General features: G+C 51.1%; 4 protein-coding genes across 4 annotated transcripts; all 4 read right to left on the reverse strand.

Annotated features, from left to right (window-relative positions):
- Positions 1 to 614: 614 nt before the first annotated feature.
- On the reverse strand, positions 615 to 3,667 carry M430DRAFT_144091 (hypothetical protein; the record flags this gene model as incomplete). The annotated part of the gene is made up of 11 exons (XM_024862867.1): positions 3,160 to 3,667; positions 3,011 to 3,102; positions 2,712 to 2,964; positions 2,525 to 2,662; positions 2,438 to 2,474; positions 2,223 to 2,384; positions 1,963 to 2,167; positions 1,659 to 1,908; positions 1,548 to 1,608; positions 839 to 1,427; positions 615 to 757 (listed from the first exon to the last, which is right to left on the reverse strand). Exons 1-11 carry the CDS (start codon positions 3,228 to 3,230, stop codon positions 615 to 617), a joined length of 2,001 nt encoding a protein of 666 aa, XP_024719273.1. The 5' UTR covers positions 3,231 to 3,667.
- A 3,673-nt stretch (positions 3,668 to 7,340) lies between these two features.
- On the reverse strand, positions 7,341 to 9,079 carry M430DRAFT_105977 (hypothetical protein; the record flags this gene model as incomplete). The annotated part of the gene is made up of 2 exons (XM_024861044.1): positions 7,341 to 7,495; positions 7,561 to 9,079. The coding sequence occupies 2 exons, from the start codon at positions 9,077 to 9,079 to the stop codon at positions 7,341 to 7,343; spliced, it is 1,674 nt and encodes a 557-aa protein (XP_024719274.1).
- Positions 9,080 to 9,695: 616 nt separating this feature from the next.
- On the reverse strand, positions 9,696 to 11,504 carry M430DRAFT_52448 (hypothetical protein; the record flags this gene model as incomplete). Its single annotated transcript, XM_024868298.1, has 3 exons — positions 9,696 to 9,833; positions 9,954 to 10,522; positions 10,571 to 11,504. 3 exons carry the CDS (start codon positions 11,502 to 11,504, stop codon positions 9,696 to 9,698), a joined length of 1,641 nt encoding a protein of 546 aa, XP_024719275.1.
- Positions 11,505 to 14,418: 2,914 nt separating this feature from the next.
- On the reverse strand, positions 14,419 to 16,554 carry M430DRAFT_106168 (hypothetical protein; the record flags this gene model as incomplete). The annotated part of the gene is made up of 1 exon (XM_024861061.1): positions 14,419 to 16,554. One exon carries the CDS (start codon positions 16,552 to 16,554, stop codon positions 14,419 to 14,421), a length of 2,136 nt encoding a protein of 711 aa, XP_024719276.1.
- Positions 16,555 to 18,236: the final 1,682 nt, after the last annotated feature.

Here is an 18,236-nt window from a genome sequence, read left to right on the forward strand (position 1 = left end):
ATAGATAGCGAGCGATGCTCGGTGTAGCGACGATGGGGGGAGGGGGGCGGGTTGACGAGTCTGAAAAGGGATTAAAGCAGGCTCTTGGTGCTTTGAAAGGAGAATATGAATAAATGAATGAATGAATGAATGAATGAATGAATGAATGAATGAATGAATGAATGAATGAATGAATGAATGAATGAATGAATGAATGAATGAATGAATGAATGGATATTGAACGGGGACGAGAATCCTAAGATAGCAGGATTTTCTTTTAAGAAACCTATCTTTTTTTTTTTTCCGGAAAACTGGATAATTAATAGATAGATAAGATAGATAGATGTCGAGTTGCTGTTGGAACTTGGCTTTTTAGAAGGATACTCTCTCTGGTGAACACTTTGATAAAGAAGATTATAGGCGAAATATAGGTAGATTGATTTCAGCACATAGTAGACTGCGTTCATGATTTAAGGAGTGATCTTCAATTCATAATCCTAAATAAAAATCACTAAGTATCTGCCCCCTCAGCGGCCCCCTATTAGCAACTAGAGAATTAAAAGATCAACAACCAGCTAGCTATACGACTCGCACTTTCTTTCTCCCCTTCTCACCCACTGGTGAGAGGGACGGATTTAGAGACGCGCGTGGGCGATGGCGCTCACTTCGCCAGGCGCGTGGTAGTTGGGGACTTTCATCTCGAGGGCTGGGCCAGTGTAGCCAAGATCCTCGGCTGTGAGAACGGCGCACTTCTCGCCGATGAGGAGAGCGGTTGAGTCTATTGAGAGGGTTAGTTGGTTGGTTGATTGGTCGATTGGGTTGGGAGGTTGGTGTGAATAATAGAAAAAGGGGAACGTACAAGTATTGCAGCCAACGTTGTCTGGGCAGATACTCAGATCCGCAACCTTCAGGTTCTTAACCCCATGCACATTCAATCTCTCATCCACGACGCCGTGCTTGACAATGCTGTTGCCCTCCTTCGGCGCCATGGAGCACGTGCCCAGACTGTGCCATGTAGTCTCAACGTGTCTCTTGACCCACTCCTCGATATGTTTGATATCCTGCTTGCTGTACTTGAGATCCTGGTACACATCCTTGCGGTGCGAGTTCAAGAACGATTCCTTAGGTGGCTTCCCGCTCTCGATAGGTACGCTCCAGCTGCCGTGCTGGATGCCTGCGCTGATGTTGCCCGGCAGTGCGTATTGCTTCGTCGTTGCTAGGTCGAGGTCCTTGGCGCGGGCCGGCGAGTCGTAGTCGTAGAAGGGGTGCATTGCTTGGACTTCGCCTGCGTAGGCCTCCATCCGGCGTGCAGTCTCGCGAGACTTGATGTAACCCCAGACCATAGGCGCCATATCACGCTCGTCGTTCATGAACCCGGCATCGAAATCAGGAGCTTCGTAGGGGTCTGGAGAGACAATGTGGGTGGAGCCGCGGGAGAATGGGTATTCCTGTATGTTGAAACCAACCGTCAGTTTCCGTTACTGAAGAAGGATAGCGGTCTTGAACCACATCAAGAAAGACGTGTTTCAAGAGCGAGGGTATCAAAAACAGCAAAGTAGAATGCGTACCAAGAAGTGGAACATAGTAAAGAATTTGCCCGGCGGCATCAACATATGGTCACCGAACCATCTTCATGTCGTATTAGTGACCACTCAGATAAAGGGGCAAAGGGAAAGTACCCGGCAATGACAGAATAATGCATAACAGGCTTGTCAGGCTTGTTCTTAAAGTAACTCTCCCATCCGCTCTTGAAGTGTGGAGTAGGCCATGATTCAATCTCCTTGAGCTCTTCTTCCGTGGGGCGGATCTTGACACCGGCTTCGATGCCGTTCGTGGAGAGGGGGCCAGTGCCTTTGAGGTTCCATTCATCATAGACTGCCTTTTGGACTTCGGGGTCGCCGCGGACAAAGTCGTCGAAGGATTCGGTTTCTAATGAAATGAGTACAAGAAATCAGTCATGAGAAGAAAGGAAAACGTGCATACCCGGCTTGGCTCTGTAGACAGAGAAAGTCAAATAATGGTCTTGGAAATTGAGACCAACACCCGGAAGGTCGACAATGGGTTGGACACCTGCAGCTTGCAACTTCTTGGGGTCGCCGATACCAGAGCGCTGCAGGATCAATGGTGAAGAGAGCGTGCCGCCTGACACGATGATTTGCTTTCTAGCGCGGAAGGTGCGTGATTGTTGCTGCTTGTGGGGACTCGTATCAATAATGTTTCGAGAGGGGAAAGAGAAGGCTTACCGATGGATGAAGAGGCTTGCTAGGGATGGTTCTCACGCCGACCGCGACGCCGTTCTCAAGGATTACTTTGTCGACTTTGGTGTTGCATTGGAGATGCAGGTTGGTATGCACAGCACGGGTGGCGTGGATGTAGGCGTGTGCAGAGTCACTGCGACGTCCGGTCTTTGATATTGTCAGCTTATGTATTCGAAAGTGAAGGATTGGGGTTCACAAACGTCTCTGTTGATCCACTTGAGCCAATGTTCCGCCCCACTGTTAAATCATTAGTATTCTGCTACCCCATACACCGTCTATGTACGTACTGGCCCGTTACAAGATCCTGAAGATCATCAGTAGTTGGGATTCCCTGAGACTCGGCAGCTCTCAGGAAATCCTGCATAACTGGGTAAGTGTAGTTTCCAAAAGAGACTTTGATCGGTCCCTCAAAGCCATGGAGATCCCTATATACTTCTATTAGCCGCGTCTAAAAAGTGGAAATAGGGCTTTCACCTATTGTTGCAAGCACGTTGATACGTCTCATGCTTCCTCATCAGGGGAATCAACTCCTTTGTAGACCATCCCTTTGCTTGGAAGTCATCATAATCAGATGCAGATGCACGAGTGTACATCATGAAGTTGATGGATGACCCTCCGCCTAGAATATGAGCGCAGGGAACAATGGCTTTACGACCACCGAGCCATTCCGAGGGACGAGAGTAGTAGAAGGATGCCGTTTTACTGTCCAACTTCATGTTCCGGGGGTCTGAGATAGTTGGCATTGATCGAAAAAGGAGGTAAGGTAATCTTACAGATTCCTGGACGGTAAACCCATGGGTTATTCAAGTTGCTCTCTCCGGCCTCAATCAGCAAGACTTGGAGGTTGTGGTCCAAGTTAGCCAATCTACGGGGAATTAGCTGTGATCACTGTTATGAAGACATTACACAAAAGATAACTAACCTGCCAGCTACCACACAACCACAACTACCACCGCCACACACGATGATATCGACCTCATCAGGGATCGTCATCTTGAACCTCGTACAAAGCAATTGATAAAAGTTTGTAATCTGTTCAAAAGACAGAGTCCAGAGTGAGAACTCCCAAGGTATTCTGGTTTCCAAACGGTGCCTCCTTGGGTTCTCAGGGCTCCTTTTGAAGTCGAACCATAGGGTCAAGAGAGGGGAAGGCCGCAGCGGCTCCGCTTCGTACCAGGGAGAAGTGCGAGATTCAATTGGATCCTAAGACCTAGCTATGTTGTTGCGTATATTTGCATGATCAGAATCCAATCATACCACAACCAGACTTCTTACCCCTCATCCTGAGACATGATTGACCACTAGGACCAGCGACAGAGAAGGCGACCGGTGCGGGAAGGATCCCGTGGACGCTGTTGCAGCAACTAAGATCCGTCCAACAAGCGGAGGTAGCTCGGTGAGCAAGGAATTAATCCGGCGATAAATTGGAATCCGCTCGATGATGGAGGTTTGATCCAAGAAATCTGGGTAAGCTCCAGTTTTACCCCGCAACGAACCCCATATTGAGGATGCGTCACTAAAGCATGAGTTAACTTTGCTTTTGGCGCGAGATTCCGTTCACCGCGCAGCTCTTACGCAAGAGGGAGAAATCAAAGACGGACAGATAAACAGAGATTCCAGACCTATAACTGCGTATAGAAATGTCTCCAGTCATAGAGCAGGGGAAAGCAGCGGCAACGTGAAAAGCGCAGGCGTCTTGACATCTGGAAGACGCGCAAAGAAGGGCACTAGCCACTCCGCGCGATCCGGGTAGACCGGTCGATCTCCATGCAGATCAGGCTATTCAGCAGTGCGGAGCCGTGCATGGATGGGATGGGCGGTTGATATCAGTTGTTAGTTGTTATAAAAGGAGAGACGGGGAGCAGTAAGCAGAGCGAGTGAAGTGTGGAGAAGCGCCCGGCACCCCACGTCGTTCGCCTTTCGCTTAGCGTTTTGCGGGGGACGGCGGGGAGTGGACTCAGTGGATAGTGGACACTGGATAGTGGACTGCGGAGTGTGGAGTGGTGGAGCGCTGTGCTGCCCTTGTCCCTTGACCCGAATCGAGATTCACTGCTGTGCGGGGAAGGCGACTTGAGCAGCTTACAACAGGGGCTGGCAGCTATCATTGTCTGTCAGCGTGGCCATGGCGTTCCAGGCAGTGGGACATGGGGAGGATATACGAGGACGGAACGACTCCACGAGATATATCAACCCCTGGCAGGCTGACATCGGTACATGCACTCCGCACTCGGTGTTTGCTCGCGATCTCGACGGCATAGAACAGGGTTTACGCGGACGATTCGGAATGCTTGTAGCGTCGAGGGAACTCAAGCCAAAGCATATCGAAAGAGCTGGGGAAACAAAGACGGCTCGGGACATCTCTTTCGTCTGATGTCAATCGACCGAGACGTCAAGTATGACCAACATTGGTTACGCAAGTGCTTCTTGAGGGGGAATGCCATTCCCCCTCTGAAGCGTTTGTCCGGCCTTCAAGGTTTATTCAATTTGGAGGGGCGTCTTTTGATGTGCAGAGTCCCAACTGCCGAAGAGCCAATCCTTTATCCCACGATGTTTACAGCTTCAGATCTGATCATCTGAGAAGCTCGAAACCTACGTAGATTCCAAGTTCCAGCATCAGTCTAGCTTCCAAGTACAAAGTATACGACGAGTCTAAACTTGAATTCAAAGAAGTATAACGAGATAAGCAGTTCCAAAGTCAGCCACAGGCTTTAAAAAAATCGGCCTCTTTCCTCAGGTCGTCCTTATCATCGTCTATGATAAAAATCGGTCCTTTCTCCATGTTTTGCAGGCCGCAAAGCCTACCTGGGTAGATACAGGCGGGGAACATACCTAAGGTACAAATGTAGGTTTCTCAATACTTTAGCCAACATTGTAGTTAGATTTAATTAAATCTACAAAATCTTTATATTCTACACATCTTAAACCCCTTACTTTAAATCGTCATAAAACCAACCCCTACCTTATCTACAAAGTTCATCAGATCCGTCATCTTTGTCTCACTCTCTTCCTAGATCCATAACACTACTTATCTATAAGGCTAATAAAACAATACCTATATCATTTCCTAATCCTATACTCTATAAGAAGTCAGGCTCCACAGCATCATCTACCTATCCCGAAGTACCAAGAATCCAAGAATCCAAGATTTCTACCTACATATTCAAAAAACGGCTGTAAAATCAATAACTTCTTTTACAGAATATATTTCAATGAATTACATAGCAATATTCAGAACCCAGCTGGTTTTATGTTTTTGAGAGAGAGATGAATTGAATGAAGAGCTTTCTTGATATGATACTAATCAAAAAGCAATCACTCGTCTACCCGCGTAGTCCATGTCTTGTTTTCGATAGGTAGGTAGGGATCAAGATGGAAGAGAAGAGAAGAGAATGCTAACTTTGTATATATATAAATATATATATATATATATACACAGATTTATCATAAAGAAGGTAACTTAGGTAAGGTATAACCAACCCGCCCCCTCCCCCTTCCCTGCCTTTTTCTTCTTCCTCTTCCTTTCCATATTAATCCCACATCATAAAAAAAAACCCCCAAAACCTGCCCAGACCAGACCTAGCTAACTCCCTTTCTCTTCTCTTCTCTTCTCTTCTCTTCTCAGCACCCAGGCACCCTTCTAAGTTCTCCCCTCCTATCGACGATTCTTTAAAGTTCAAGCTTGTGGTTCTGGCTCAGCAGGTGGTGGTACTGCATCTGCTTCGGGATCTGGAGGTGTCTATATTTCATATCTTATCAGCCCCTTTCTTCCCTTTCTATCCCTCTCCCCCCCTCTCCCCCCCCCCCCCGCCTCCTCTCTCTCTTTCCCCAGTCAAAACCTCAAAAAGTCAAATAAAAACAAAACAAAAAGACGTTATAACGCACCTTCCCATCCTTCCCACCCCTCTTTCTTCTTCTATTTTTCCTCCTCATAACCTCTCTTCTCCTCCTCACATACACATATCCAACCATAGCGCCGACTAGTACACAGCCAATCACGATCCCTGCGATGGTGCCCGCTGAGAGCGCAGCGCTTGGTGGCGGCGCGCGCGCCGCCACGCGCGTCGTCGGGTTGCTTTGAGGGGGAGACGTTGTGGAGATAGGTTGTGAGAGATGGGAGATGGGAGATGGGTTATGTTTGTGTCATCGCTGGTTGTATTGGATCTCTGGGTATTGATTTTGCGCGGGGAATGAGGATCAAGATAGTTGTTCCAAGATTTCGAAAAAGAAGACTCGAAATCCTAATATAAACCAGCCCGCAGCCCTTCAAACCCCATCACAAACCCCATCTCATCTCAAAGCTTATCTTAAAACGAGGCGCGGAGTGTGGATATGGATGAACGTGTTATATTCAGCCTTGTGTTCGAAAGCTATTGATTGGTTAGGGTGGGAGTGAGTTGGCAAGTTCGGAAGATCGATGATCATAAGATTGGAAGGGGGGGGTGGGATGGATGGGTGTGTTGGCGTTGCGAAAAAAAAAAAGAAACAAAGTTAACAAATATCCTTTGCTTTTTCATATGATCATATCACGACATAGATAGATAGATAGATAGATGGATCGATAGAAGTTCTTCCCGCTTTATCCCATTTTCTTTCTTTTTTCCTTTCTCATTCTTATTTTACCCATAGGGTAAGAATCCAATCCAATCCCTTACCTTACCTTCCTATCTGTAAATAATAAATAAATTCCAAGATCCTGAATAAAATTAAGAAGATGATAATCTAAAGAATGAGTATACCTAGGCTGATCATTAGATAATAAGAGGTTTTATATAACGGGTGTGGGAAATATGTAGAGGATGGGGTGGCATCTTAGATAAGGACAAGGTAGAAGGTACAGAAGAGATTCGCTTACTGTATGTAACCGGAAGGGAAGCCCCCCTTTTTATTTAGTCTTTCCCTATAGACAGAGATATCAAATCTTCTGGAAGTGAACATGAGGTGAACATCCGCTGCATATATACATTTAAGTGTACCTAATCTTTTTATTTATAATCCGTCATCTCGCTCCGAGATTGAAATTCTGTGAAGTCTTTTTAGATTAGAGTTCATGCCTTCCCGTTCGCATAGCGGTGGTGCATCTCTTGTCCCCCTCATTACCTATGCCTACAGCTTAGCTATGCGCGATACTCTCCCCCGTAAAACATCATCAACCAACTGCATAGCCCTGACCAATCTCCTCTCCTGCAATTTCGGCGCCACGACCTGAACGCTCAGCTTCGTGTTCCGATATAAATCGCGATCGATTGTGTTCGGATCCCCTGCATGCCCATCAGTACGTACGTACATACCTAACCTACCTACTACCTTGCGATGGACGACTTACATAATCCCCGATTCACCTTGTCCCAGCTATTCAGGGGTTTACTATCGGGCGGCAACTCCGCAAGCAGATCGGCCGCGGTAACGTCACGCACTGGGAGCGTGCCGGCCGGGTAGTCGAGCAGCACGAAACTACTTGTGTAGCTGACGCCGTTCCAGCGGTCGATGGGAGGGACGGGGTGCGGGGCCACGGGGCAGAGGATGGCATCGATGGTGCGTCCCGTCTTGGGATCTTTCCAGATCTTCAGCATTTCCGTCTCCAGTTCGGTCTTCCGCGCGTGGATATCGATAAGGCTAGGGAGGGATATCTGGGGGCCACGACGGAGACGAGTGCTTAACCAGTCGGTCAGGGGCTCGCCAGTTTTCTCCAACAGGTCGAGCATGAAATTGTTGCCGTCGATGCCGAAGAACTTGTTGGCGAGCGATTGACATCTTTTGAAGGCGGGCGCGTCGATCTCTATGACCTCGACTCCTGCTTTCCGCAGGGCTTGGACCGTCTCGTCCAAGACTTTGCTGACGGGCGGTAGGGGTTCGATTAACCCATCTCGCCGGATGACGCCCAGCAGCGGCTTCTCCTGAACCCCGCCCTGCTCTTCCCAGAACCCATACGCCACGCTCGGATCCTGCTCCCACGGCCGCGCACTTGAAACGACCTGTAGGAATAACTCACAATCCCTGACGCTGGTCGCGATCGGGCCCGCACTCGCCGGCAACCCGATCTTGCTCCCGCCCTCCCGGGTCCCGCTCTCCTGCCCCACGAACGGCACCCGTTGCGCGCTGGGCTTGATACCGTACAACCCGCCGCACATCGCCGGGATGCGGATACTGCCCCCCACATCCGTGCCGACGCCTAACACACTCCCTCGCATCGCGATCAGGGCTCCCTCCCCCCCGGAGCTGCCCCCGGCCGTGACCCTGCGATCCCGCGGGTTTAGCACGCGCCCGAACAGATTACTCTGCGAATCCAGCGCCATCAGCGTCTGCGGCACCCCGGTCTTGCAATACAGCACCGCCCCGGCCCGCAGCAGGATATCCACCAGCAGCGCGTTCTCCCGCGCCGGCTGTTCCGCCAGGCTCGCGATCCCAATCGAGGCGTCGTACCCCTTGACCCGGAACGTATCTTTCAGCGACACGGGCACGCCGTGCAGCGGGCCCCTCGTCCTTCCCGTCTGCGCGTATTCCCGGTCGAGCTCCCGCGCGTGCGCCAGCGCCTCGGTGAAGAAGATCTCGGTCAAGCAGTTGCAGAGCTGCTGGGCGATGGCGGCGCGCTTGCAGAAGGCGCGCGCGACAGCTTCAGCGGTCAGAGAGCGCGCGCGGATCGCTGAGGCCAGCGACGTCGCGTCGTAGTCCTCGGTGATGGCGAGTTCTTGCGCGGTGAGAATGCCGCTGCGGCGGGGGATGGAGCGCACGTCGTGGACGGAGGCCGGGGGGAGGGAGGGGAGGAGCCATTCTTTGGGGATGCGGGACAGGCGCTCGGATTGCTTGCGCTGGGCGATGGCTTTCCAGGGAGGGTCGGTGGTCATGGTGAGGGTGAGGGAGTGGCACTTGTGGGAGAGTCGTGGAGAGAGTATAATCTGGGGTGAAGAGGGGCTTTATGAAGTGAAGTCGAGGCGGGGCAGCTATCTAACCGAGGCTCCTCTTAAGCCTTGCGTCTATCAGGGGACAGCCGCTGCATTCTCCCGGATATTTACTCCTGTCTTTCTCTTCTCTCAAATATTCTCCGGTTTTCTCGTCGTACTGTGAGACGGCATATCATATGTATGCAGAAGGCTAGTAAGCAAGGTTCCGCATTGCAGATTACGCTGTGCAATGGAGGGTTGAATGCGAGTCACACTTCACTCGGAAACGAAAAGTTGATTTCCCGTTATCAATATTTTTCCATTTAAAGTTATTCTATAAATTGAGCACAGAGACGAGACGGCAGTGCTCGAGGAAGAGTTAAGACACACGATACAGATCGTTACACCATAAATCTTCTGATACAGGTCTCCCACACTCCATCCTATACCATTCACACTATTCAAACCAGAGAAATCCCATCAGGGTAGACGAAAACGCCGATTCATCCTTCTTCGACACCAATAATACCAGGAACGCTAAATTGCATGACCAAAACACGACATCAGATGAGGCAGACAACTATAAATTGAGAGTCAACGTCCTCAATTTATCTGCCACCCGTTCAATGCTCTCACATAACCTATTCACCCTCCCCATCGCTGCCTCAGCTTCGTCTTTCGACACCTGAGACCTGACCACAAGACTGAAATGCTGTTGCTTGGCAGGAATAGCAGCGAGGAGTTCTGTGATAGTGTCCATATCTTGAGGTTTGGAGATGGGAGGAGGTGAAGCAGTGAAGAGTGCAAATGCCGGATCTGAGTCGAATTCCTCGTCGACGACCTCGATCTCCTTAGCCTTGGCCTCCATCTCGATTTCGGCAGGTGCTGAGACAGGTGCGCGTTGAACGACCGGGAGTTCGACCTTCTCATCCTCACTCAACAGTGAAGGAGAGAAGGAAGAGGTCTTTCCAGAGAGGATTTCAGAGTCAATGATGGTCTCCGGCATGCTCAGAACAGAAAAGACTTGAGGTTGATACGAGAAGTTCACGTCGGAGTTAAGGATGCTGAAATCCATATTCTGTTCTGGAACCATGGCCATGCCGATATGCTGCTGCTGCTGCTGCACCTGCTGTTGAGCGGCATAGGGGTTGATATCCTTCCTCACTTGTCTGTTTTCCGATTGTTGAACTTGAGCGGGAGCAGGATTAGGCTGTTGCTGTTGCTGTTGAGCGGCTGGGTTTTGGGCAAGAGTATCGAGGAAGCCGGAGAAGGATGGGGAGGAGAGGAGCATGCGGGTCAGGTCTGTGAGACGGGTGTTCTCTTCCATCAAGGCGCGGTTCTGGGAGCGGAGGTCGTTGTTCTCCGTCACCTTTGCAGCAATCTCGCCTTCGAGTTGGCCGATGTATTCTGTTTGCGTTAGAACTTGTTTGCCAGGCTGGGATCTTCATAGCTTACCCTTCCTTCTTGATCTGAATGCGCGTGCAGACACCTTATTCCGAAGTTGCCTCCGCTCCTTACTGCTGAGCTTCTTACCCTCCTCACTGGCGAGCAAACGCTCGTCTTCATCCATCTCCTCCTCGTCCTTTCGAGCGCGCTGAGCGTGTAATGTGGTCGTGCTGGGAGTTGGAGCCTCATCCCCCTCCGTGGTAGCACTACTCTGTCTCATCGAATTTAGGAGCTGCGAGATCTTCTCCTCCACCAGAGGATTGGTTGAGTGCGAGGCACGACTCCGTTGTGGTTGCTTGAGGTGCCCCGCAGCATTTTGCTGCTGAATGATCTGTTGACGCTGCTGCTTCTGCTGTGCTTGTGCCTTGGCAAGCGCGGCTTGCTGCTGATGCATACCGGGCCATAGACGGCCAACATTGCCTGACTGAGTTGGGAGGACGTTGGAAACAGGCATCGAGGGGCCAATGGCACTCGGATCGACAAATCCAGGTGTCGATTCCGGGAAAAAGAAGGCGGGCTCCGCATTGGGTGAATCGAATTCCATGTCGTTATCCGAAGGGTTGAAGGAGCCGGACCGGCCTGGAGCGGTGCCGAAGTCAACGAACTCGTCGCTCTGGCCGAGACCCGAGAGATAGGCATCGCCAAAGCCATAATTGTTGAGGTGGACGTTGGTTGCGTTTATGGCGAGCGTGTTTGCGACGGCTCCTTGTGGGATGCCGGTCTGTTGCTGGTAGAGGTGATAGTTATGGCTGGGTCCGGTGAGAGCGGGTTGTGTGCTCGAGGGCAAGGTTGCGGGTGTGCTCGAGACGGACCTCGTGGGGAATCGCGGCTTCGAAGCAGGCGAGAGGGGAGATTGATAGGAGATGGGTTCGTACTCGGAGAAATCGACCAAGGCGTCGAGAGGGTCGAGACAGGCGGCCTGCTGGGAATTCGCAGGCGACATTGTCGGGGGCGATTGTGATGAGGAAGAGGATGAGGACATGGTGGTTGTGATGGATGGAGTCACCTGCAAGGGATCTGCGGGGACGGCGGAGGGTGGACGGGCCCTCTCAATCCTGTGGTCGTTGGATTGCTTGGTCTCCTCCGTTTTGTTCCTCTGGCTGGTGATGGTGATGGCGGTGATGGCGGTGATAGAGGTGATGGAGATGTGTTGATAGAGAAAGAGACGAGTTGGATGGAGTTGGTGGTGTCGAGGATGGATGGTTGTTGAGGGTTTGACGGGAAAAGGAGGGATTCTGGCCTCAGCGCCCGAACAGCAGCAGAATGGCCGCAGCACTGCCTGGCGAGGCGAGAGAGCCAGAAGCCCTCAGGGGGACGCGTGGCCTTGGCTGGGCGGAGTGCGCGAGGGGGATGAGCGGGCTGACGGAGGGGTACGGCGACCGGAGTAGGAGGGGAAGGGTCACTCCGTGTTCTTTTACCATGCGGTCTCTTGTTATCCAAGGGAATTATTACTGTGTATCTATTGTTCCTTATTATTAACTAACCCTTCTTACGGTTTATGATATCTCATTCCTCTTCGTCGTCGTCTTATCCTTCTTCTTCTTCTTCTTCTCATTCCTCTTCTCCGTGCTGAGCAGATGTCATCATCACGTTTCATAGCCAACTCCGACACATGTCGCCCTCCGGAGTTCCTCACGCTGAGACGCCTCTGCCATGCTCTGCACAGCCCCAATCCACCACGGCACCAGTCAGCGCCGTCCGCCGACCCGACTTGAATTCCCCAGCCAATCACCGCCCGCCAGTGTCGGCATCGCGGACAGGGACCCGCGCCCGCTCATTGGCCACTCTGACTCGCTGTTCCGCTGACTAAGATCACGGACGGACGGAGGTGGGGATGCCGATCCGAGCACGGGGCGGCGACACGGCGAGACGAGCACCGATACGACCGCGCGAATCATCGTGTGGGAGTAGCATCCGTACGAAGAGGCAAACGGTGTTCGGGTTACGGAGTATACGGAGTAAAGTTATAAATAACCCCCGCTCGAAGCGAGACTTCCGACGATAAAGATTTATCGGAGCCGGGTCAGAGGTGAGCCCGCTCTCTTATTGCCAGAGTCAGTATCTTTTGCGCCGTCTCGGAGGTAAAGTAGGGTAAAGACACATGAAGGGAAAAGGAGTCTTTGTCATGTGATATATATCACGTGGTGTGCCTTTCCATCTTCTGCGCTGCGGTCGTCGGCTTTTATCCGGGTATAATCGTAGACTTTATACCTAGTGCCAGGGATTTTGTTGCACATCGCCTTCTCATCTTGATCCGAGGACGGATGATGATCTAGGTACAGAGAAATAAATCTGTTGCACGTCGCACTTCTCACTTTCATCCGAAGGCATTATCCATGCGGTACTAAACGGATGACGCATTCGAGAGAAAGGAATTTTGTTGCACATCGCACTTCTCACTTTCATCCGATGTCTATCTATCTTACCACTTACTTCGCTGGTAACCAAACGAGTGAATTCTATATACCTACCTAATCGGAACCACATAATATTATTCCATTACAATCGCACTCCTCACTTTCATCTGAAGTATCAGAACCCATCCATCCAACCAATCCATCTATCTTTGTTGCACATCAACACCCCTCAATCTCTCACACATTTCATCCGAACTACCCCCCTCCCCCCTAATTCGCCAAGATAAGCTTAAGCTTAATTCATAAATAACTCGCTAAACCAAACCAGACGAGCCCCTATTTCTCAACTCTTTGCGGAACTTTTGAAAGAAAGCTGCGAAATGGATTTTGGGGGTTGAAAGAGAGATAGATATAAGGGATGCTTGGGTTTGTTTGTAGATTACGTTGTATGATGATTGCTAGGTTGAGTAAGGAATTGGATTTTGAATTTATTTATTTATCATGTAGGTAGGTAGGTAGGTATGATGTATGTATGTATGTGTGTGTCCAGGACAAGACGGTTTTATTTAAATCGTGATATCTAACATCTCGTATATTCATTAGTCTGATTTCTAAATCTAAGCAGAACAGAGGAGAGAATATATATGTTGTAGATATGCGCTGGATAGGTAGATGTACAGAAGAGAAAGACAGTCTCCTTTTTATTTTGGGGGGGGGGGGGGCACGTTTTGAAAGTAATATTGAGTAGATGCTTTCTAGGGGTTAAAGGGTTGGGCAGGATTGTGGATTATGGATTATGGATATGAGGAGGATTAGGTTATAGAGGGGGAGAAGGAGAGGGAGAGGGAGAGCAATTAAGAGCTAGAATAGTTGATTTTGCTTTTTGGGACGGTGAGTACTGCAAAGTTTTGATCTGGATAAAGAGGGGGCCTGGGGGACCCGATGGGAGAGGAGGGGGCGGGGGGGGGGGGTGGTTTAGAAAGAGCAGGTTTAAAGGATAGGAAAATCAGAGAAGAGCATAGGGGTATATAGGGGGTAGTAAAGTGAAGGGGGAAGGCTAGGTATAGCGCGTATTCATATAAGATAGGAAAAGACACTGAAAAATATAGAGTCGTGGAGAATCCCTACCGAGGGAGATGAGAGAGAGGAGTGAAGGTGTATTTTTTGTATTTTTTTCTTTCTTGATTCTTGAATCCTTTTGAAGGACGTAGTAGAAACTACATCCCAAGTATATTGGCTTATTAAATAGGCAGACCTTCCTCCCACGCTGAAGGGTCTAAATATTTCCTTCCTTCCTTCCTTCCTTCTCTATCTTTGTTTTTTTTCCAACGCCAGTGGTATATATTATAGCAGCCGACCTCTCGCCAACCTCGCGCCAATTGAGTGGGATTTCTTCCATGGTCGTTGCGTAGCGTCGTGCAATTACAACAAATAAGCCGCCCTCCGTTTTTCCTCCCGCCCCGCCTCGCAGAATATTGGACAAAGGAAATACCTCCCTGGTCAGATGATGTTCGTGATGCTCATCCTCTCATTACCCTTGCTTCGATCGGGGCCTCGCCCGCCGCCCCCGCCGCTGGGACTCGACCCGTATCGTGATGGCAGAGGCTGTGTGTATGCACCCTGCTCCCGAGCTAGCACTCCAACAAGATACTCGACTCTTTCCCACCCGCCCCAGTCCCTGGCTTCGGCATCCGTCAACACATTCGAGCCCTCCTCACGGCCTTCACTCGACTGACTAGGAACCGCTCTACTGCCACTACCACCGATATTCATATCGACCTCGCCATCGCTCCAGATCCAGGTCGTTTCCGCACTGCCCTGCATATCCCCAGATACGTATGCCATTACCTCCTCGTCCAGCTCGCATTCGCCCCGGTAGCCTGGACTGCCAGCTAGGCCGCCCGCCCGACGCTTCTCGATCAGGACCCCGAGAAAGAAGGCGATGTTGCGGCCGCAGGCAACGTTGACGTCTCGGAGCGTGGCGATGCTAGCCGCGGCCCGGATGCAGGTGAGTGCGGCGTCGAATTGGCCGCCGAAGAGGAGGAAGAGCGTGCACCGCCAGATATGCGTGCAGGTCATTGCGTTAGCAGTAGGGGCAAAAGGAGGGACGGATGGCTTGGACGGGGTGGACGAGGCCATCGCTCTTGCGATTAGCTTTGTCGAATCGAGAGCGGCGCGGATGCATTGCTCGATGGCATTGCTTCGCGCTTCAGGGGGACAGGAGGTGGCGAGGTTACGGCGGTGCAGGATTAGGCGTGCGCTCAGAAGATAGCACACTGGAGCTAGCATACGTGGATCGAGGGGCTCTTGAGCGGTGGGCTGGCAACTTGGTGGGAAGGCTGCCATACACGAGGCAAAGTGGGTATCAAAGCCTGCCAAGGTTGAAGGGGAGATGGTCGGCGACTTGAGCGTCTTCACCAGTTGTGAGATGGAACGAACAACATGAATAATGGGTAGCATGAAGTTGGTCACAGGAGAGACTCCATTGGGAACGATAATGCCCGCGTCGTGAATGTAGTGATCATCTACTGCAGCGGGGAGCCCGACTTCGCAGTCTGCGTCTTCGATGACGAGGGGTCTTCCAAGCTCCAGTGACAAGTGTCTATCCCAGATGTAAATGCCCCACCACACTCGACGTCTCATCTCGCCCTCGACCACTGGCCAATGTCCCGTTTCACAATGTAAGCCAACGTCCTGCGATATGTGTACCGCAGTTGCGAGCCACGTCCATGATGCGGACTTCAAGTTCACCTCGTTGAGGAAGATGCTCGTCAATAAGGCCGTTCGAGCGTGGTCGATAACAAAGTCATCGTTCCAGAGGTCTATGAGGCTTCGTGAGATCTCAATGAGCTCTTTGCCTCGGACTGGGCGTTGTATGTTCGGCTCGGTGCTGAAGAGCACGCCGACTGCTAGAACGGCAAAGAGGAGGGAGGTCCAGACAGGTGGCACACCGTGCAAGGACCCTGCCTTGTACACCGCATTATACTCTTGCTCGAAAGTAGGCCAATGAAGCACCGGCATGAGACTGTGCATGGATGCATAATAAGAGCTGAGCAAATGGTCGGCCATAGGCTTCGGGGGCAACTCTGGCCGTGCCGGGTGGAATTGGCTCTGTGATCCAAGGTGACGGTAAGGTGCAGGAATTTTGAAGATTCCGCGGCCATAATTCTGAATGTTCGATCTTACTCTCGACAATTCTTGAGGGGGTGGCGGGGCTCGCTCTCGGCGCATTGGGCTCGACCCGATCTCCGGGAGTTGTAGAGGTGTTTGTTGAGGTCTTTCGCTATCGAGATCCATCTGTCCATCCCTCAGCTGCAACATAGATCGCAGCTGCACGTTCTCCCGCTTGACCTGTGCAATCTGCTTCTCCAGATCTTGCACCTGCTTGATGGAGGACATCCGTCGATTCGTCTCCTTGGTGAATTGGCACTTGACATTCCGGCTGGAGCATTCGGAACAGCTGGTAGTCTCCGTCGCATCGCATTTGACTTTCCGTTCCCTACAGGCATCGCAGCTCGGGTCTTTTCTCCTCTGTCTATACGCCCTCTTCTGTGCCTGTATATTCGCAGATGACACCTGACCCCCAGATCGTCCCGGGGTTCCGCTGGAGGAATCATTCGAAGCGATTGAATCCATTCCTGGAGCTCCTGGAGAGTTCCTAGATGAGCCATACTGGTGATGATGAAAATAATTTTGACCTAGGGGGATACCGGAGGACATGCTGATATGTGGAGGATGTTGCCCGCTTGTTGGTCTCGGAGACGCTCCCATAAGTCCTCCTTCGTAGACTCCCTGAGGCCGTGGCGATGCAGCAGATGAGACAGATGAGGAATCGTAGGAGGTCGTCGAGGGAACAGGGGACCTCGAATAGGCATTATGTGATGACCCCGACATCATCAAGACCAGACCCCGGCGTATTTATCCAGATATATCCAGCAATTGAAGATGTATCCAAATAACTACAAGAGCTCTGGGACACAGGGCTTGTGATAGATGAAGAGGTAGGCGTCTTAGAGGTCCAGCCTCATTACACAACAGACCCGAACCCGCCAACCAGTTGTAAAAAGAGGCAGGAGGGTTTCCAGGAGCCCGACAGGTTATGATATGAGAACACCTCGAAATCCTTGACAAGCAGCAGATATTCTGTTAGTCAGAAGATGTGGTCCCTCCAGCGAAATAACCCAAGTGTATCTTTTTCTGGGGGGGAGGGGGCCTGGAAGATCTGCGACGCCACCGGGCTGCAGAGACAACGGTGTAACCTGGGCTGCTAAGTTCCGATGCAGGTCTCTACAGTGTGGCCAGCTAGACTTCCCCACCGTCTGCCAACACCAAGGTATGAATTGTCGGCAGCTGATCCGTTACCCCAAGAGGTCCTTAATCTGTTACAGGGCATTGGTCAGCACGGTGCATTGAGATATGCTATTGTCGGCTGAAGAGGTGTATGTGGGTGCGCAAAACAAACATTATTGGTCCGGCTAGGGGATGTTGAGAAAGCAGAGATGCCGGCAACAGGAGAGAGGGAGGAATTTATGGGAGGAGGATTTTTCAGTAGCGCGTCCTGAAGTTGGAGGGTATAAGACGACAGGGCAGGCATAGATAGGCCGTCCGCTTTAAGGCTGATTGAGAAATCTGGAGTAATACTACGCCAAGCGTGGCATTCATCAACCTACAGGCATTCGTTCGCCACCCTTACTGAGTCCTTGTCAAGTAACCGGACTCCCATGCTTGCCAGCCAGTCAGCCCCATGGACGGCGATGTTGGCCCCAGGCCTCTACGGTCTGATGGAGAAGCCAATGATCGGAAGGGAAGGGGAAAGAATCGCACGCAGAAGGAAAGAAAAGAGGGCAGTAGGGTCTACTGATCTAGCGACGTTCTAGCCATCCAAGGTGCGTCGGGATGCAGAATTCCTGATGGTCTGCAGACTTGCAGATTCGTAGCTTGGCCTCTCTGTGGGAGTCGGGTCGTCAGGGAAAGAGAAGTACTGTCATACACCGGGAATGATGTGCATTGCGCGTTTGGGGGGAGTCGTGCAGCAAGGGAAGAAAGGCTGCTCGGTACTGATGAGCCGCCTCAAGCACTCCGGTATAGGGATGCGGACAGATTAAAAAAGATATAAAAACGTACCGGCAACTTTGTTCGACTGGTAGGTTTCCTTCTCATCTACTGGTTATTGAAGTAGCACATGCAGCTCCTCTCGGGGTGGCGTGGTATGTGCGTTCCTGCGACATCCACTGCATATGAACTCCTGTATCCAGAACTCCTCCGGTACTGCTGCCGACGGGTTCGGCCCGTTGATAGGTCAGACCACCTCGACGGCT

The sequence above is a fragment of the Amorphotheca resinae genome (genome assembly GCF_003019875.1).
Source record: "Amorphotheca resinae ATCC 22711 unplaced genomic scaffold M430scaffold_9, whole genome shotgun sequence".
In the NCBI taxonomy this organism is placed as follows: Eukaryota; Fungi; Ascomycota; class Leotiomycetes; order Helotiales; family Amorphothecaceae; genus Amorphotheca; species Amorphotheca resinae.